Genomic DNA, 19,732 nt, shown 5'->3' with positions numbered 1-19,732 from the left:
ACCATTCTTCTGCTGACTTTAGTACTGTCATCAGCAGCTTTGCTCTGCATGTAGGTGATCTATATTCTGCTTCTAAATATTTTTTTCTTTCATTCTGTCTGTGGTAGTTAGATTCAGTTGTCAACTTGGCCAGGTGAAGGCACCTACTTCTGTTGCTGTGGACATGAGCCAATGGTACGTGAACCTCATCTGTTGCTGATTACATCTGTAGTTGGCTAGGAGGTGTGCCTGCTGCAATGAATGACATTTGACCTAATTGGCTGGTGCTTAAATGAGAGAGTGCAACATAACACAGCCCAAGCAGCTCAGCATACTCGTCTCAGCACTCGCAGTTCAGCCCAGGCCTTTGGAGATGCAGTGAGGAATCACCCTGGGGAAAGTTGTTGGAACCCAGAGGCCTGGAGAGAAGGCCAGCAGAAATTACCCTGAGCCTTTCCATGTAAGAAAGAACCTCAGATGAAAGTTAGCTGCCTTTTCTCTGAAGAGCTAACAAAATAAATCTCCTTTTATTAAAAGCCAATCCATCTCTGGTGTGTTGCATTCTGGCAGCTAGCAAACTAGAACACTGTCCCTGTAGTGGACAAATCTAAACTCTGTTTGGGTTTAGTTCTTTAAAAAGTCCTGTATTTTCAGCAAAGTATTCCTCAAGGGTTTTGGAACACCTCTATTTTATCTACTCTTTCACAGAAAAACTTGGAGGAATGTGCTCAGATATTAATGGTTTGTTGATATTCTAAGAAACTAAAGATAAATTCAAAAACTAATACTTTAGCTTTAGTACCTTTCTTGCTTCACAGGGGCATAAGGCCTCACTAAGGAAATTATATTGCCACACTGGGGAACAATATTTAGGACATTTATTGTCAGTTGAAGGCCACAAAATATTATTATCTAGGAGTCACCAATTTTTCAAATAAATAAAAAATATCTGTTCATCATACATATTTGATAATGTGTACTGATGGTTATATGGTTAAAATGAAGTGGCATGCCTAGGGTTCCATGCTGTGGTAACTAAATAAATTTTGTAAGTTTTTATTTTTCTGGAATTCAGTCTGCATAAACCAAAGCTAATTGCAGTTACTAGAGCTGCAGTTATGTTTCTGTACTCAAATAGATATAGATATATATGATATAAATATATAGATACAGATACAGAAACAGTTATCAAAATAGATGTAGACAATATATATACATATATAAAGTATATATAGAGTATTGATACATATATATATCTGTATATGTATATCTATCTCTATATATATACATATATATATATCTTTAGCAGATAGACAAAAATATGCTGGAATGCAAAAGCAGAGGTCCATGTAGAAGAAACCTCTGAATAGTGTCTTCCTACATCTTTAGATAAGCAGTTCATGATTATAATTAGCAATCAATGAATGTAACACCTCCAACAACTAGTAGATTAAAAAAGTAAAGACATGATCATATAAATATTTTTAGGATCAATTTCTGGTAAAATTCAACACCAGTACCTGATTAAAAAGTGGTTAGAAGGGGCAGTGCAGTGGTGGCTCAGTGGCATAATTCTTGCCTGCCATACAGGAGACCCAGATTTGATTCCTGGAGACTGCCCATACCAAAAAAGAAAAAAAGTGGTTAGAAAATTAAAATTAGAAGTGAATTTCTTAATTTGATTAAGTTGATTCACATGATATATAAAAACTTCATACTTAATAGTGAAACAAATTATTTCTTTTTGAAAACATAAGATGATATTGTCAACTTTCTTTTTTTGACAATCATACTGAAAATTTTAAACAGCATGATTGGGTAAACTTATTGGTACCTATAAGCATAGATAGACAGGAAGAGAATATTTATAGCAAAACAAAAACAAACATTAAATCATTTTTTCATAGTATATGACATTTTACAGAAACAATTTAAAATAATACTCAGATAAGAGATTTCCAAGGTTGCTAGATAAATAAAAAATATATAAGAATTAATGGTATGTTTATATATGAGCATCATAAAAATTAAAATTTAAAAAAATAAAATACTTATAATAGTATTAAATATAAGAGATACCTAAGAACAAATCATAATAAATTGTTTAATTTCTCTAAATTTATAATTACAAAAATATGTTAAGGGAATTTAAATTGTACCTAAATAGAGTTCTACTATATTTGCAGGTTAAAGAGAATCAATGTTATAAGTGTGACCATTCTTCCCAGATACATTTTATTCAATCCATTCAATTCCAATAAAAAATCAAATTGTTTTTATTATCATTATTAGTATTTCCCTTTGATTTGATAAAATATTCAGGGGAAAATGAAATCATAAGGCTTTGTTTGATAAAAAAAAAAATCAAGACTAGTTTAAATCTATGGTGTTCTAGGTTACTAGCTGCCAGAACACAATATACCAGAAACAGAAAGCTTTTAAAAATGGGAATTTAATAAGTTGCAAGTTCACAGTTTATAGGCAATAGAAATGCCCCAATAAGCAAGTCTTAGAAATGTCCAATCTAAGGCATCCAGGGAAAAATAGCTTAGTTCAAGGAGGTTGATGAAATTCAGGATTTCTCTCTCAAGTGGAAAGACACATGACAAACACAGTCAGAGTTTCTTTCTCATTTGGAAGGACACATGGTGAATATGGCATCCTCTGCTAGCTTCTTCTCCTGGCTTCCTGTTTCATGAAGCGCCTCTGGAGATGTTTTCCTTCTTCATTTCCAAAGTTTGCTGGCTGGTGGATTCTTTGCTTCTCATGGCTATGATGTCCTGCTCTCTCAGAATCTCTCGCTTTCTCCAAAATATTTCCTCTTTTATAAGATTCCATAAACTAATCAAGATCCACCCAAATGTTTAACAATCAAGAGTTGATTGAGTCACATCTTCAGGGTGATGATCTAATTATAGTCTCAAACATACAGTACTGGATAGTGATTAAAAGAAGCAGCTACCTTTACAAAATGGGATTAGGATTTAAACATGGCTTTTTAGGGTATATACATCCTTTCAAACCAGCACATTCCACCCTCTGGACCTTAAAAAAGATATGTTTTTCCCAAATACATAATACATCCATTCCATCACAATATCAGAAAACTTAAGCTATTCCTGTAACATTACAAATATAATAAAAGGTTAAAACCAGTACAAAATCTCAAAGTTAGTTGCAGACCTGGTGTGTTCAAAATCAAAGTTCTCCTCTGATTCTGGAACTGTAAAAACTCAAAACAAGTTATTTGCTGCCAACATACAAAGGAGGAACAGTCACAGGATACATATGCACATTTCCATAGGGAGGAAGAAACACAGGGGTCACTGGACCCGTACAGTTTCAAAAACCTGTAGGGCAAAGACCATTAGATTTCAAGCTTTCAGAGTCATTTATCTTTGGGGATTTAGAAAGCAGCAGTCTCACCCTTTCCAAAGGCCTGTACAGAGACCTGCCTCTCTCCAAATGCAAACTTGAGGGATATTAGGGAGACCAACTTTTTCTTGGCTCCACCTCTCCAAGGATCATGGCTGTACCCAGGCTCTGTGCCATCTCTAGGGCACACACTCAACCCTTCCATGTGGTGGCAGCCAGGCTCTCCCCAGGCCCCAAGGAATGTGCTTTGCCTTCTCCAAGGCCTGAAGTGACATGACTCTTCCACTGTGAGAAGCTGGAAGGCCCATCCTCTGCATCTGGGGCAAACTTGAACTCATGGGCTTGGGTGGGTCTGCTCTCCTGGCCCAAATCTTCTTGACCTCAGACCTCAGTCTCAATGGTTTTGCCTCTGAAGTTATTTTTCCTCCAATGTATCCCTTCTCGGAACCCCCCAGTCCAGACTGACAGCAACTCTGTTTATACAGGTCCCACAACACTCTCATTGGCTTTCTATGCAGTAGCCTTGGATCATGCCCATCAGATATAGGAGTTTCCACAAATCCTTCCTGGATACTCCATGTCCAATCCTGGCTTTCTCTGAAATGGCTGGCTGGTTTCACATTTGGCCAAGACCTTATGTGGGGCACTATTCTCTGGTGTCTCCCTTCCTGGAGGCTCAAAATTTTTCAGAATACCAATTTCTAGTTTCTTTGCACCCAAGAGTTCAGTTCTCAGCTTATCTCCTTCCTATTGCATTTCACTATAAGCTGTGAGGAGAAACAAGGCTGCACTTTCCACATTTAATTTGGAAATCTCTTCTGCTAAATATCCAAGTTCATGGCTTTTAAAATTGGTCTTCCAGTCAAAGCCACTAGTCAATTTTGCCAGAATATCTGTTATTTTAAAACAAGGATTGCCTTCCTTCCAGTCTGCAATAGCACACACCTATTTCTGTCTAGAGCCTGGTCACAGGTATCTTCAGAGTCCACATTTCTACCAACAGCCTCTTCAAAGCATTCTAGGCCTTCTCTATCAGGCCTCTCCATAACTCCTCCAGATTCTTCCCCTTATCCTTTTAAAATGTTCCAACATGTTTGATATCTGCAAATTGCAGCAGCACCCCACTCTCCAGTACCAAAATCTGTTATAGTTTACTAGCTGCCAGAATGCAATATACCAGAAACAGAAGGGTTTTAAAAATGGGAATTTGATAAGTTGCAAGTTCAGTCTATAGGCCATGGAAATGTTCCAATTAAGCAAGTCTATAGATATGTCCAATCTAAGGCATACAGGGAAAAATAACTTGGTTTAAGGAAGCCGTTGAAGTTCAGGGTTTCTCTCTCAAATGGAAAGGCACATGGCAAGCACAGTCAGAGTTTCTCTCTCATCTGGAAAGGTACATGGTGAACATGGTCAGGGTTTCTCTCTCATCTGGAAGGGCACATGGCGAATATGGCATCATCTGCCAGCTTCTTCTCCTGGCTTCCTGTTTCATGAAGCTCCCCAGGAAGCATTTTCCTTCTTCATTTCCAAAGGTCCCTGGTTGGTGGACTCTTTGGTTCTCATGACTATGTCATTCTTCTCTCTCAGAATCTCTCACTTTCTCCAAAATGTATTCTCTTTTATAGTATTCCCATAAACAAATCAAGACCCACCTGAATGGGTGGAGATGTTCCACCTAATCCAGTTTAATAATCACTCTTGATTGAGTCACATCTCCAGGGAGATGATCTAATTATAGCCTCATACAGTATTAAATAGGGATCAGAAGAAATGGGTGCCTTTTCAAAATAGGATTAGGATTAAAACATGGCTTTTTAGGGTACATGCATCCTTTCAAACCAACACATATGTTAAATAATTCAATGTGATATTGTTGTAAGGAACAATTAAGAGTGCAGTGGAACATGAGTCCAGAAATAGGCTTTGCTAAATTGAATGCTTTGTATTGGAGATTACACTAGAGATCTGTGGGGAATGCTTCTCAGCTAATGCAGGTGGGATCATTGAATATCCTTATTGTGCCATACATCAAAATGATACAGCAACTAGAATAGTAATAAAATGACAAAGGGAAATACATACTCAAGCTTAAACATAACTTTTATAAGCTAATGTGCCTCAGAATACGCTTCAGTATGGGAAAGGATTTTTTAAACAAGATATACATCTATGCACACAAACATGCATACATAAAATACTCCCCATAAAGAAAAGATTAATACATTTGTTTTCACTAAAATAATGAACTTCTACTTATAAAAATATATTGTAAGGCATTGGTTTATACATTCCAGATTCCTTCTCTTCCATGTTTCCTCACCAGCTGCTGACTGACCCACAGTAAAGGCCACAGATCTGTTTTATGTTTATTTTGTTTGTTTTATAGCAGTTTTTCACTTCAGTTACCAATTTCTATGTCATTAAGCTTCTGCTGCATAGTAGAATATCTTAAAATCTTAATGAAAAAATTAAATATAGGTTTCTTGATCATAAAACTTTAGGGGTAAGTTGATATTACTGTGTTACACTTTAGGTAAAGTGTCAGTGAGGATGGCCATGGTCCACTCTATTTCTTCTGAGAGTAGTAGCATACCTGAGGTATAGTCTCTTATAATGATGGCAGAAGCAGAGGAGGGCAAGCAGAAATAAACCAGCACATTGCAAGTCTCTACTCATTTTATGTACACTAACATTCCCAGTTGAAAATGGAATTTCAATTCCCCTGTGGAGTAAGTAGAGGGAAAGATATACATATTCAGAACAATAATCTAATCTAAATTGATATATTCATATTCATTAAAAAAATTCTATGCAACCATAAACTTGAAGGAAATGCAGTTACATGATCAAATTGATGAATATTGTGGAAAAGAAGCAAGTTCCAGCTGCAATGACATTTTTCTCCATAGCAAAACTTAAGAGTCATTGCTGTATCTTATCTTATAGGAACAAAAACAAACCAAAAGGAGCAACCCCCCTCTTTTTGCCCTTGTTTTACATTCACATGTTGGTACCCTACATTAGTGACATCTAAAACTTTGAATTTTGAATAAGAACATTATTCAACACAGCCTAGACCAAGTGTATACCTCTTTTGATCTGGTACTGTGTTAATTTTATTATCACCTGAGCAAATTATAGACATGGATTCAAGTTTGGTTCATTTATGTGTGAGGTGAAACCAAAAATTATTTCAACATATTTAAAGTGTTGAAGGAAAAAAAATCTGTCAATCAAGAATTCTATACCCAATAAAACTCTCCTTCTAAAAATGAGGAAAAAATTAAAGCATTCCTGAGTATATGAAAGCTGAAGGAGCTTTTCACCCCTATCTCTGTTCTAGAAAAAAACACTAAAATGAGTTCTTCAGATTAAAAGGAAAGGAAAAAAATGGGAAATTGAAGCTATATGAAGAAATAGAGATCTCCAATAAAGGGAGATGCATGAGTTAATATAAATGTCAATATTATTGTATTTTTAGTTAGTAAGTCTTTCATTTTACTTTTTATATTACTATAATACAAGTACATAAAATATTATAAATCTTTGTTTTTGGACATACAGTCTAAAAAGAAATTTCATGATTAAAACAACATAAAAAAGCCCAGACAGGTATGAAAGCATGACTTATATATGCTATTGAAGTAAGAATGATATTGCTTCCAACAAGATATAAGTTTAGTATATTAAATATGAGCCCCATTGCCATGACCAGTGCAGCTCAGTGCCAGGACTGAAGGGAGGTGTGAGGCAAGGGGAAATTGAGAAAGGAACACAGGAGACAAAGATGTAGTTAAAGATGGAACCAGGTGGTACTCAGCTCGGATGGAGACTCAAAGACTCTGAGAGGTTCAGCACTGTTTATTTTATAGGGCTGCAAGATAAAGAAAGTAAAAAATGTAACTAAAGAATGGGGAAGGAGGAAGCTTGGGCTGAACCATCTGCTTCCTTGTGACTGGATGAGTCAAAAAGTTTCACAGACTCAAGCAGCTTTGAAACATTTTAGCCATTTCAGGACATCAGATGCCTTTTCCCACAGAGACAGCTTTGCTGTATCTCTGCAGTGAGCATGTGACCTCTGTCTCATCCACAGTCAACAGCCTATGATACCTTCAAATAAATTATCTAAAATATACCCAAAGGAATGAGAAATTATGCAAGATAGTTGACTACAAAAGGTCAAGTAGGTATAAATAGAGTCAGTAATATTGGAAATGAGGGACAATGAAGACATAAGACATAGAAAAAGTGAACAGCAAAACATTAGAAGTAAGCCATGACATCAATAATTTTTTAAAATGAAAATTTATTAAAATTTCCATTTACAAAAGAACAGTTTTTCAGAATAGATTTAGAAAAAGAAATCATGATCTAACTCTATGTTATCTACAGGAGAGTCACTTTAGTTCCAAAGACACAAATAAGGTGAACATGAAAAGTTGGAAAAAGATATTCCATGAAAATAACCAAAAGACAGTTGAGGTAGATATATTCACATCAGACAAAATACACTTTAAGTCACAGTTGCTACAAGACATTTTAAATTATATACATACAATATATAATCACAAATTATATATTGAATAGAGGGTTGATTCATCAAAACATATAACATTATAAAAATATATTTCCTAACAAGAGAGTTCCAGAAGGTAGCAACTGAACATTGACATAACTTAAGGGAGAAATAAACAATTCTAGAGTAATAGCAGGAGACTTCAATGTGTCAATTTCAATAGTGATTAAGCTATCTAGACAGATGATCAATAAGAAAATAGAGGACTTGAACATCAGTATAAATCAACTAGACCTAACAAGTATATATAAAACTCTCCACACATGAACATCAGAAAACTCATTATTCTCAAGTGTACAGAAATCATTCTCCAGGATATATCATATACTAAATCTCAAAACAAATCTCAATCAATGTTTGGAATAATACCATGAATTTTCTAAGACTAATATGAAATGAAGCTGGAAATCAACAAGAGAAGCTAAACTGGAAAATACTAAATGTGTGAAAATTAAACAGCACACTATTAAACATCAAATAGATCAAAGAAGAAATCGCAATTGAAAGTTGAATATGAATATGGATGAATGAAAATGAAAACACAACATACCAAAGTGTATGGGATCTAACACAGGCAGCAATCAGAGTGAAATTTAGGCTTTAATATCATCACTTGAAAAAAAAACACATAGAAGACACAATTGATTAAAATTAGAAATGAAAGTAAATCATTGTTAGTGATCTAACAGAAATAAAAAGGATGATAAGAGAGTATTATGAAAGTAATTTTCATTATCTATGAACTAATTCAGCTAATTATTATCTAATAATAGATAATAATTTCATTATCTATGAATAATAAAGAATTCTTTGAAACACACAAATCATCTAAACTGACACAAAAAGAGAAAATTTCAACAAACCAATAACAAATAAACATAATGAATCAGTAAACATAAACCTCCCAACTAAGAAAAAACTGTGACAGAGTGATTATTACACTGATAAACTCTAACAAGCATTCAAATCAGAGTTAATGCCAATCCTCAAATTTTCTAAAAAATTTAGAGGAGGGAACACTTTCTAATTCATACTTTAATGTCAGCAATAGTCTGATCAGAGTCAGATAAAGATACTTTAGGAAAAGAAAAATGTCTACCAATACTGCTCATGAATATGATTTAAAAATAATAAAAATCCTTGAAAACTGAACCCAAGAACATATTCAATGTATTATGCACATATTACCAAGTGAGATTTATCCCAAGAATACAACGGTGAGTCAACACAGTAAAATCAATCATTATAACATATCACATTAATAAAAATGAAGGGAGGAAAACTAAAAAAAACATGATCATTCCAACTGTTGCAAAAATGCGTTTGACAAAATTCAACATCCTCTCATGATAAAGAAACTCAAGAAAACTACCTCAATGTGATGATGGCCATTTATAAAAACCTCATTGTTAACATCATATCCTATGGTGAAAAACTGAAAGTTTCCCTCTAAGACCTAAAACAAGACAAGGATGCCTTACTTTTACCACTGCTATTCAGTGTCATGCTAGACTTCCTAGACAGAGGGTTCTAGTTTACTAGCTGCCAGAATGCAATATACAGGAAACAGAATGGCTTTTAAAAAGGGGAATTTAATAAGTTGGTATTTACAGTTCTAAGGCCAAGAAAGTGTCCCAATTAAATCAAATCTATAGAAATGTCTAATCTGAGGCATCCAGGGAAAGATACCTTGGTTCAAGTAGGCCAATCAAGTTCAGGGTTTCACTCTCAAGTGAGAAAGCCCATGGTGAACACAGTCAGGGCTTCTTTCTCAGCTGGAAGGGCAGATGGCAAACACGGTGTCATCTGCTAGCTTTCTCTCCTGGCTTCCAGTTTCATGAAGCTCCCCAAGAGGCATTTTCTTTTTTCATTTCCAGAGATTGCTGGCTCATGGACTCTCTGTTTTGTGGTGCTGCAGCATTCTCTGCTCTCTCTGAATCTCTTTCATTCTCCAAAATGTTTCTCCTTTTATAGGACTCCAGAAACTTCTCAAGACCCACCCAAATGGGTGGAGACATGTCATTATCTAATCCAGTTTAACAACCACTCTTGATTAAATCACATCTCCAGTGAGATGATCTGATTACAGTTTCAAGTATACAGTATAGAATAGGGATCATTCTGCTTTTATGAAATGGAATTTTGATTAAAACATGGCTTATCTAGGGTACATACATCCTTTCAAACCAGTACACAGAGTAATTAGGCAAATATGGTTTGATTAGGTTTTATTTGTTTACATAAAGTTTATTTGCTCCCTGTATATTATGACAACAAAAAATAAAAATTAGAAACCCGACACTTCAGAAATAATTACAATTTGAATTTCTTATTATGACAAATTCAAAAGAAGAAGTAAAACTATCTATGTTGACAGATATCATGATTTTATATATGGAGAGAGACAATCCCAAAGATTCTGAAAGAAAGGTACTGGGGCTAAGAAATGCATTCATCAAATTTGCAGTGCACAAAAAGATCAATATGGAAAAATTGGTTGCATTTGTATATAATAACAATGAACCATATGAAAATGAAACAAGGAAATAACTCCATTTACATTACCTTCTAAAAAGAATAAAATATCTAGCAGTAAATTTAACCAAGAAAGTGAAAGACCTGTACACTGGAAACAAAACATTGCTGAAAAAAATGAAAGACCTAATGAATGGAAAGGCATATTATGCTCACAGACTATATGTCATAATATTCTTAAATTGTCAGTACTATCCAAAGTGATCTAGAGATTCAGGACAATTCCTATCAAAACTCAAGCAGCTATTTTTCAAAGTGGAAAAAAATTCTCAAATTCATGTGGAATTGCTGCCCAATCAACAAGTAGATCTATAGACTAGAGGTGAGTTTACCAGTGGAGACAAGACTAGATAAATTGAACCAGATGTGTCAGCTGATATTAACAGAGCTACCCAGTTAACCTAGATTAATCTATACCAAATTACTCTGCTACAAAATGTAAAGTTTGTTCAAGATGTACTTATTCATTTTTATTATTCTTAAGAATAATAAAAGTATTGAAATTTTACTTATTTTAGTTATGCACCAATAGCAAATTATCAATAGCAAAATTATACAAAACTTAAGGTTGTCATGAATAACAAATTCTAGTTATAGATAGTGATTTCTAAAGTACTCAGTTTTTAAATTTTATTTTTGTTGTTTTAATATATAGAGAGCAAATACAGTTTGTAATAACTTGGGTCTTAGTTTATTATATTTTACTATGATGTATCTTCATTCATAATAAGATATACATTTTCAGATTATCACTATAAACCCATTCTCTGAATGATTTCAAAAGAACAGGAGGTTTCCCCGGACAACCTTATGCTTATGTACACTAACTCAAAAGTCTTTACATGAAAAACTCTGAGTCTAGAGACAATTTACATGTCCTGGGCTTTAATTGTTACTTATGATTTTACAGTAAATTTATACAACTTTAAACAGATGTTGAGTGATCAGTCAACTGGGAGTTACATTAGATACAGTTACTGCTTTGCTATTTGAAATTGGACTTTGAATAATTAAAATGACTGGAAGTCTTGGATGATTGCCCATGTTGCTCTTGAAAATGAATAAGTACATCTTGAACAAACTTTACATTTTGTAGCAGAGTAATTTGGCATGGATTAATTTCTGGATGATTGTCTTCACATCTTTGTTTCTGAGGCTGTAGATCAGAGGGTTCAGCATGGGGATGGCCACTGTGTAAAAGACAAAGGCCATCTTGACCATGAGCCATGAGCTTTTAGAGTTAGGAACACAGTAGAGAAAAACGATAGTTCCATGGAAGATGGTAATGGCAGTTAGGTGTGAGACACATGTGGAAAAGGCTTTATGGTGCCCCCCAGTTGAAGTCATCTTCATGACAGTGATAAAAATAAAAGCATAGGAAATAAGAATGATCATCAAGCTTCTGATTTCATTGAATGTGGCAGTCACTAAAATGATAATCTGGCTAATGTAGGGGTTAGAGCAGGACACAGCCACAATTGCAGCATGTTCACAGACAAAGTTATTTATGATATTATTCCCTATGAAGGATAATTCCAATAAAAAGTAGGTAAGTATTAGGAAACATACTATACCCCAGGAGTATGAGGAAGCAACCAAGAAACAACACAGCTTCTGGGACATTGCAACAGTGTAGAGCAGAGGGTTACAAACTGCCACAAAATGGTCATACGCCATCACTGCCAGCATGAATGTTTCTGTCACTACACAAATGCATGCAAAGAAGAACTGCATGATGCACCATGTGAAGGAGATATTTCTGTCTTCCACAACCAAGTTTTCTAAGAGTTTGGGTGTAACCACTGTGGAGTAATAGAAGTCAACACAGGACAAATGGCTCAGGAAAAAGTACATGGGGGTCTGAAGTTTAGGATTGATCCTGATGATGACAATCATGCCCAGATTTCCCACCACACTGATTGTGTAGATGGTCAGGAATAAAAAGAAGAGGGGCACCTGTAGGTCTGGGTATTCTGAGAACCCCAAGAGGATGAATGTGGCTCCAGCACTCTGATTTCCTTGGTTCCTGTGGACAAAATAGGAAAGTTGATCCAGAGAAACAAAAATTGAATTAAGCCAATAAAATGAGGACCTTTGAAAGGTATAGTATGTCTCCATAAATAATGTTGTTGTGAACATTTGGTGGCACTGCTGCATTATTTCAAAAGTTAGAATATATTAAGGATGCAAGTCTACAGGGAATAAGATTTGTACTAATGGATTAATGAAGATGACATTGTGAGTAGATTCTACTATATTTTAAATAATCAGACTCAATATCACCAGAAACAGATGGCTTCCTGAGAACTGACAATCTGGCATTGCAAGAATCTGAGTTTATTGAAAAGTACTTGTATTGGTGGAAATACAAACTATGAGTACCTAGGGTTTCTTTCCTACCTCACCTCTTAAGCTAATGGACTACTTTAATGGGTTGTTCCGTTTTCCTTTTCAGTTCTTTCCTTGTGACTATTAACCCTCTCAACATATTCTAGAGTGAGGCTTATAGAAGAATACTGAACATTTTCACTCATGTTAAACTAATTTTGAAACCTTTAATATGCTATTCTTCATTCCATAATATGTCATTTATCAGCAGGTGTTCATTAACATGTCCACTTGAATGAGATCATTCTGTGCATCTGATGTTGTTCATAATCTTATACATTTCTCTGCAAGGGGGTGTCAAATGCGTACACGTGTGGGGTTGATTCTTGCCAGGAGTTCGAGGGGCTCCTGGAGGCCAAGATAGAGCAGCAGTTGAATTCCTGAATTCTCAGAGAAAACCTCCCCTTAGATTTCATGAAAATAACAGACATTGAAATCCCTGGACTCTTTCTGAACCCAGCAACCCATCAAACCCATTCTCTACTCTGTTCTTCAGCCTTGCCCCAACAACTTTGGGATCACAAGAGTCAATCTGATCATACCCTTTATATCTATCATGTTAGTCACTCACTGAAGAGATAGCTGGTTATCCTTCATCACCCATTTACTTATGGTAATCTGAATCCATCCTCACCATTTCTGACACATCCCCTCTGCCTTTCCATCCACTACCACTGTTTACCAGGATGGATGTCATTTGAAAGAAAGGAAGAATTAATATATAATGCATCTCTGTCTTTGACAAACTAGGCAGGCATTATGGCAACTTAGCCACACATGTGTTTGTCTCCTGGAAAGATTATCAGAACTCAGTATTTTCATTCTAAAGTGAAAAGGAAAATTAAATGAATCAACTCACCTAAATACAAAAGCACCTATGTAATTCATTTGCTGAAGATTTCTTTGCTAAGATTAAGGACTCCAGAAATGCTCCTGCTTAATATTCCACTAATAGAAATAGAACTGGAAATAATAGCAGGAGTGAGAGGTATACTTCATTGCACATTTCATATAAATGACTTTTTCCAATATGTTAAGAAAACCCAGATATAGCCAAGAAAGTCAGACTTAAGTGCCAAATCCTGACAGCAAACCATTACAAAAATATACTATTAAGGCCTTGGGGAGGTGTACAATAGGGTATTATTGAAGGGAATCATGCAACTAAATGAAATTATGTCCCATATGATATCTTGGATGTATGCCATTTTTTCTAATGCACTGGAGAATAAAAACCCATCAACTGTACTCCATTCCTATTTAAGAAAATTTGAACCACACTGAATACAGAACTGTGAAAGAAAAAAATTGGCTATAGGTAAAAAATCTGGAGATAGTACTATCATTCCTTCTATTTATTTTTCTTTTTTCCTTATAGAGTTATATTTATTATCTAGCTATAGTTTAAAAAACATTATATTGCATATTTTCCTTTTTAAATTAGCAATATATTGTAAATTTCATTTCCCATTAACATCTGGTTTTCTTAAATAAAAATTTCCATTGATCTTCAAATATGTGCAATGTGCTCTCAGTTTGTGTATATTGATTATTAAATCTGAAAAAGAAATAGAATATATCTCTCAAAAAATTAAGGTATATGGAGGCAATAATATATCTATTAAAGATGGTAACTGTATTCATCATGCCTTAACAAATTCATGTAAAGATACTTACACCTAGACACAAGTTTGTTTCTTACTCATACAATGCCCAAAATGCATTTCTGATCATTGGGCAGTTAGGTGCAATACAATGGGTTTTATAGGGACTCAGCTTCCTTTCAACTTGTGTTTCCACCATTTCATCTAAGGCATCTGAGGTGAAGTTCTCTTCTTCACAAGAAAATACAATTTAAGAGCAATTACATAAATATATCTTCACTGAAGGTAAACTCCATTGAGGAAGACCTCATTTAAAACATAAGGAAATTCATGGGCAGGAGATATACTTAGCAAATTCAGGAGCACTGCAGTCAAGGAACCACAGATGAGAAGATATATGGAAATTACTTAACATGAAGATTTTAAAATGTAAAATAGTATCCATAGATATAGTTAACTAAGGCAAGACAATATGTACAAGCCCATCACTATTTGAAAAATATGGAGATGAGTAATAGCATCACATAAAGAAAGAAAAATCGATGAAAAGGCAGTACAAATTAATTAAGATGGAAAAATACATCTTATTTTCACTTAATTATCACTGAAATTAAGTTTGTCCCTCAATTATGAAGGTAAGCAATAAACCACAGTACTATTATCACTACTTTTGATCATAGGCTCACATATATTATATCATTTAGAGATGAAAAACTACCCCAAAATACTTTTATACTCATCCCCATCTCTGAATGTCAGTAGTCTACAGACAGGGATATAGATATTGTTCTCTAATACATGATTGGTGAATCGTGGTTATTACTCTAATGAAAATTTGCATTTTTAATATTTTGCTAATTGTACATTGTACATCGGTATAATTATTTTTGCAATTCTAAGTATTTTAATTATTTATTTTAAAGTATGCTTCTAGGAATTCATTCATAGTCTCCACCAGACTGCCAAAACAGTCCATGAAGGGTAAAACAGTTACTATAAAACTCAGTAAATTTCATGATAACTGTGTGGTACTGATCCAGAATGCAGCAAAGAGAGATAATGAGATGAAGGAGGATTTAAAATAAGAATCAGAAAGAAAAAATCCTACATATGTCTAATAAATTTCCAGAAACAGATATATGAAAGAATGAGGAAACTTGAGGAGAAAGCATTACTTGAAATTTGTCTGATTTTAACTTTAGCAATCGCAGTGATAATATCATCCACCCATTATTCTTCTACTCGCATTAGGCTCCCTCCTTCCCCCTTCTTCTTTCCCTCCTTTTTTCCATGTCCTTTGCTCTCATTTTCTTTTTCTTTCTCTGTCTCTTTACTTCTTTTTTTCATCCCTAAAATTAAAAAAAAAGTAAATTAAAATCTCTTTGTTTATATTAGTTTATTCACAAATTTTTTAGGCTATACAGTTACATTTGTTTAGTCTTAACAAGCCATAAATTTCACTCATTTTCCCTTGCATTTTATTTTTTTAAGTTTTTTAATTGTGAAATATAACCTATGTATATATATATATAAAATAAAAAATTTCCAGGTACATTTTAGCAAGTAGTTATAGAAAAGATTTTAAAGTTTGGTATGGGTTACAGTCCCAAGATTTTTCATTTTTTCTTCTACCTCCTCCAAGACACTAGAGACCAACAGAAATATCAGTATAATGGTTCAGCAGTCCTACTCATTTGTTAAATTCTATCTTCTATATTATATTCCTCCTTCTCTTAAAATAACATATATACACAAAAGCAATAAGTTTCATGGTATCACAGCAAATAGCTGTAAAATAGATTTCAGAATTTGGTATAGCTTACAATTCCACAATTTTAGGTTTTTATTTCTAGCTGCTCAAATGTACTGGAAACTAAAAGAAATATCAGTATAATCATTCAGCATTCATATTTATTTGTTAATCTCGATTTTCTCTGTATAACTTCACCATCAACTTTGATCTTTCTCCCACTCTTTAGGGTATTTGGGTTATGCCCAGTCTTACTTTTTCATGTTGGAAAGTGCTGTTGACAATATGAGATAGGGGGATGGAAATAGTTGATGTTCTGAAAGTGCTGGCCTCTCTGTATTTCAGGATTTGTCTGGTCCAGGGACCCTCCTGTAAGTTGTAGGTTTTGGAAATCTAACCTGGTGTCTGAGACCTTTGTAGAATCTTGTAAAATGCCTTAGGTATCTTTTAGGATTGGCAGGGATGCTTTTGTTGGGGCTTGGTAAATTATTATAGGTAGCAATGTCTAACTGAAGTATGCATAAGAGTGGCCTCCAATGTAGTATCTTGACTCTATTTGTACTCTCTCAGACACTGATACTTTATTTGTTACACTTCTTTCCCCCCCTTTTGGTCAGGATGGCATTGCTGACCCCACAGTGCCAGGGCCAGGCTCATCCCTGGGAGTCATATCCCATGACCAAGGAGGTTTTCATCCCTGGATGTCATGTCCCATGTAGGGAGAAGAGCAACGGTTTCACTTGCAGAGATAGAGAGAAAGGCCACAACTGAGCAACAAAAGAGGTCCTCTGGAGATGAATTTTAGTCATACTTATAAGTAGCTTCTCAGCTACATACATAAGGTTCATAAGAGCAAACCTCAAGATCAATGACTTGGCCTATTGATTTGGGTGCCCCGAATGTTTGGCACAGTATCCAGGGTCTCTCTGGTGGTAAAGTTTAATAGTTCCATAATTTTTATCTCTTCTGTCAAGGGACTTGCCAATACTTTTTAATTATCTGCTTAGTATACTCTGGGATATATCCAGCCATTACATTAAGCTTTACATGATTAAAGGCTCTCATTCTTATTCTGGGCTCCCTGTGTTTGGGTTGTTTAAATGATCTATCCAGACAGGTTGAGTTAGATTTTGTGCAACACAAAATGTACGTTCTGGACATAACAAAATGTTCCTTCTTTGTTCTCAAAGATTAGGTGAAGTTCTAAAATACAGGTAATGTCTTCCTTACACATGTATTCTGAATTACCTTAATCTAAATCTGATTGGATTCATTCTTATCTCTAAATACCAGATTATACATATGTAAAACTGCCCCTCAAACAGAAATAAGAATGACCACTCTGAACTAAATGTGATGGCTATAAAAGCTAACAATTTAGGCCCCGATTTTCTTATAAGTATTTTTTAATTAGATCATAAAATATTTGCTCTCTTGTTTCTGCCTTATTTTGCCTCAGTAAATGTCTCATGGGTTCGTTTACACTGTTGCATGCTTCACAACTTTATAACAGCACCATGTTCGATCATATGTTTACACCATCATTTACCAATGTACTTCTCAGTAACTGCACATTTCAGCACCTTTATTACTAAGCTTCATGTATAATGTCTAAAGTCAACAGTCCATCAACACTCTCAATTTTAAGATAATTTCATTGCTCCTAAGAGATGGGTAACCAATAAACACATCTTCACCAAATAGAAAATCCAAACCTCCCCCTTACTCTTGTCACTCCCCCCATTATGTACCTCTGGTATGCTGCAGTACTGTTGGTGTTTTCCTTTTAAGCATAGCCCATGGCATGCAATAGTATTTTCCCCCAATACACTGAAATTATACACTCTTTGTACAAGATTCATACCTTGGCAGTAATTTATGCAATAACTTATTTATATTTGTAGTGTTAATTGACACATGAGTTTATGCAACCCCTTTCAATCATGTTCACCTTCATATGGTAATATTACTTATAGACCCACTAGCGAACTGCCTTCACTTCTATCTATTCCCTCCCAATTAAGTTCAAACTCATTAGCAAACTGTTCACCCATCTCAAGCTTCTGTGCCTCTCTGGGCCCTCTTTATTGTGTATTATAAGTCTCTGGCTTTACACTTACCCTGTTCATAAAAGTGGAATCATACAGTATCTATCCTTTTGTGTCTGGCTTATTTCACTCAGCATTATGTCCTCAAGATTCACTCAGCTTGTCATGTGGTTGAGGACATCATTTTGTCTTATTGGTCAATAATATTCCATCATATGTATATGCCATATTTTATTAATCCATTCATCTGTTGATGAGCACTTAGATTGTTTCCAACTTTTAGCAATTATGAATAGTGCTGCTATGAACATTGGTTTCCAAATCTCTGTTTTCAGCTCTTCTGGACAAATACCGAGTAGTGGTATTGCTGGGTTATAGGGCAACTCAATATTTAGTTTTCTGAGGAATCACTAGACTGTCTTCCATAGCAGGTGAAATATAATACAATCCCACCAGCAGTGCATAAGTGTACCAGTTTCTCCACATTCTCTACAACATTTGAAGTTTCCTGTTAGTTTAATAGCAGCCATTCTTGTAAGTGTGAGGTGGTTTCTCATTGTAGTCTTGATCTGCATTTCCCTTGCTCTTCAGAAAAATGTCTACTCATCTCTTAAGTCCACTTTATAATTACATTGCTCGTTCTTTTGTTGTTGGTTTGCATATTTTCTTTATGTATACAGTATATCAAACCTTTATCCCGTGTGTGATTTCCAAATATTTTCTCTCATCGAGTTGTCTGCCTCTTCACTTTTTTGACTAAGTCTTTTGAGGCACAAAAGCATTTTATTATGAGGACTTCCCATTTACCTATTTTTCTTTGGTTGCTTCTGTTTTAGGTGTAAAGTTTAGGAAGCAACCTCCTATTACTAGGTCTTGAGATGTTTCCCTACATTTCATTCTAGGAATTTTATGGTACTGGTTCTTATATTTAGAAGTTTTTGATCCAATCTGAGTTAATTTTTGTATATGGTGTAAGGTAAGGGTCCTCTTACCCTCTTCTGGGCTGTTGATATCCAATCCCCCCATGTTCATTTATTTAAAAGACTATTTTATCCCAATTCAGTGTTTTGGGGGGTCTTGTTGAAGATCAGTTGATCATATATTTGGTGATCTATTTCTGCACTCTCCATTCAATTCCATTTGTTGATCTACCTATCTTTATGCCACTACCGTGTTGTTTTGACCACTGTGGCTGTATAATAGGTTTTACAATTGGAGACTGTTAATTCTCCCACTTCTTTCTCCTATTCATGGATGCTTTAAGCTATTTGGGGTCTCTTTCCCTTCCAGATGAATTTGGTAAATAGCTTTTCCAAGTCTTCAAAGTAGGCTGTTGCAATTTTGATTGGTACTGTGTTTAATCTGTAGATCAATTTGTGCAGAATTGACATCTTAACTACATTTAACCTTCCTATCAATGAGCAGGGAATGTCTTTCCCCCTATTTATTTATTTATTTATTTATTTATTTATTA

General features: G+C 34.8%; 2 protein-coding genes across 6 annotated transcripts in view; both read right to left on the bottom strand.

The window, feature by feature from the left end:
• LOC143673126 (olfactory receptor 5D18) overlaps positions 1 to 15,784 on the bottom strand; it is a 44,138-nt gene extending 28,354 nt beyond the window's left edge. For 2 of the 5 annotated variants that reach the window (XM_077147471.1, XM_077147474.1), the window contains exons 1-4: positions 13,716 to 13,750; positions 12,425 to 12,494; positions 5,951 to 6,079; positions 1,500 to 1,594 (exon numbers count right to left, since the gene is read on the bottom strand). The gene's annotated coding sequence lies outside the window, so the exon portion shown is untranslated. Of the gene's footprint in view, positions 1 to 1,499; positions 1,595 to 5,950; positions 6,080 to 8,483; positions 8,685 to 12,424; positions 12,495 to 13,715; positions 13,751 to 15,706 lie in introns of those variants that run through there. The other 3 variants (XM_077147472.1, XM_077147473.1, XM_077147475.1) reach the window with 3 other exon arrangements.
• On the bottom strand, positions 8,829 to 15,713 carry LOC143673125 (olfactory receptor 5D13-like). The gene is made up of 2 exons (XM_077147470.1): positions 13,716 to 15,713; positions 8,829 to 12,494 (listed from the first exon to the last, which is right to left on the bottom strand). Exons 1-2 carry the CDS (start codon positions 13,742 to 13,744, stop codon positions 11,552 to 11,554), a joined length of 972 nt encoding a protein of 323 aa, XP_077003585.1. The 5' UTR covers positions 13,745 to 15,713; the 3' UTR covers positions 8,829 to 11,551.
• Positions 15,785 to 19,732: the final 3,948 nt, after the last annotated feature.

This window comes from Tamandua tetradactyla, unplaced genomic scaffold (assembly GCF_023851605.1).
Source record: "Tamandua tetradactyla isolate mTamTet1 unplaced genomic scaffold, mTamTet1.pri scaffold_133_ctg1, whole genome shotgun sequence".
NCBI lineage: Eukaryota > Metazoa > Chordata > Mammalia > Pilosa > Myrmecophagidae > Tamandua > Tamandua tetradactyla.
This window is presented reverse-complemented; position numbering and strand designations above follow the sequence as displayed.

Excerpts from the sequence above, each read along its gene's own strand:
- LOC143673125 (XM_077147470.1), bottom strand. The coding sequence starts at position 13,744 with ATGAATTACATAGGTGCTTTTGTATTTAG. Across the intron at positions 12,495-13,715 it reads ATAGGTGCTTTTGTATTTAG|GAACCAAGGAAATCAGAGTG; the intron begins GTGAGTTGATTC and ends TTTTGTCCACAG.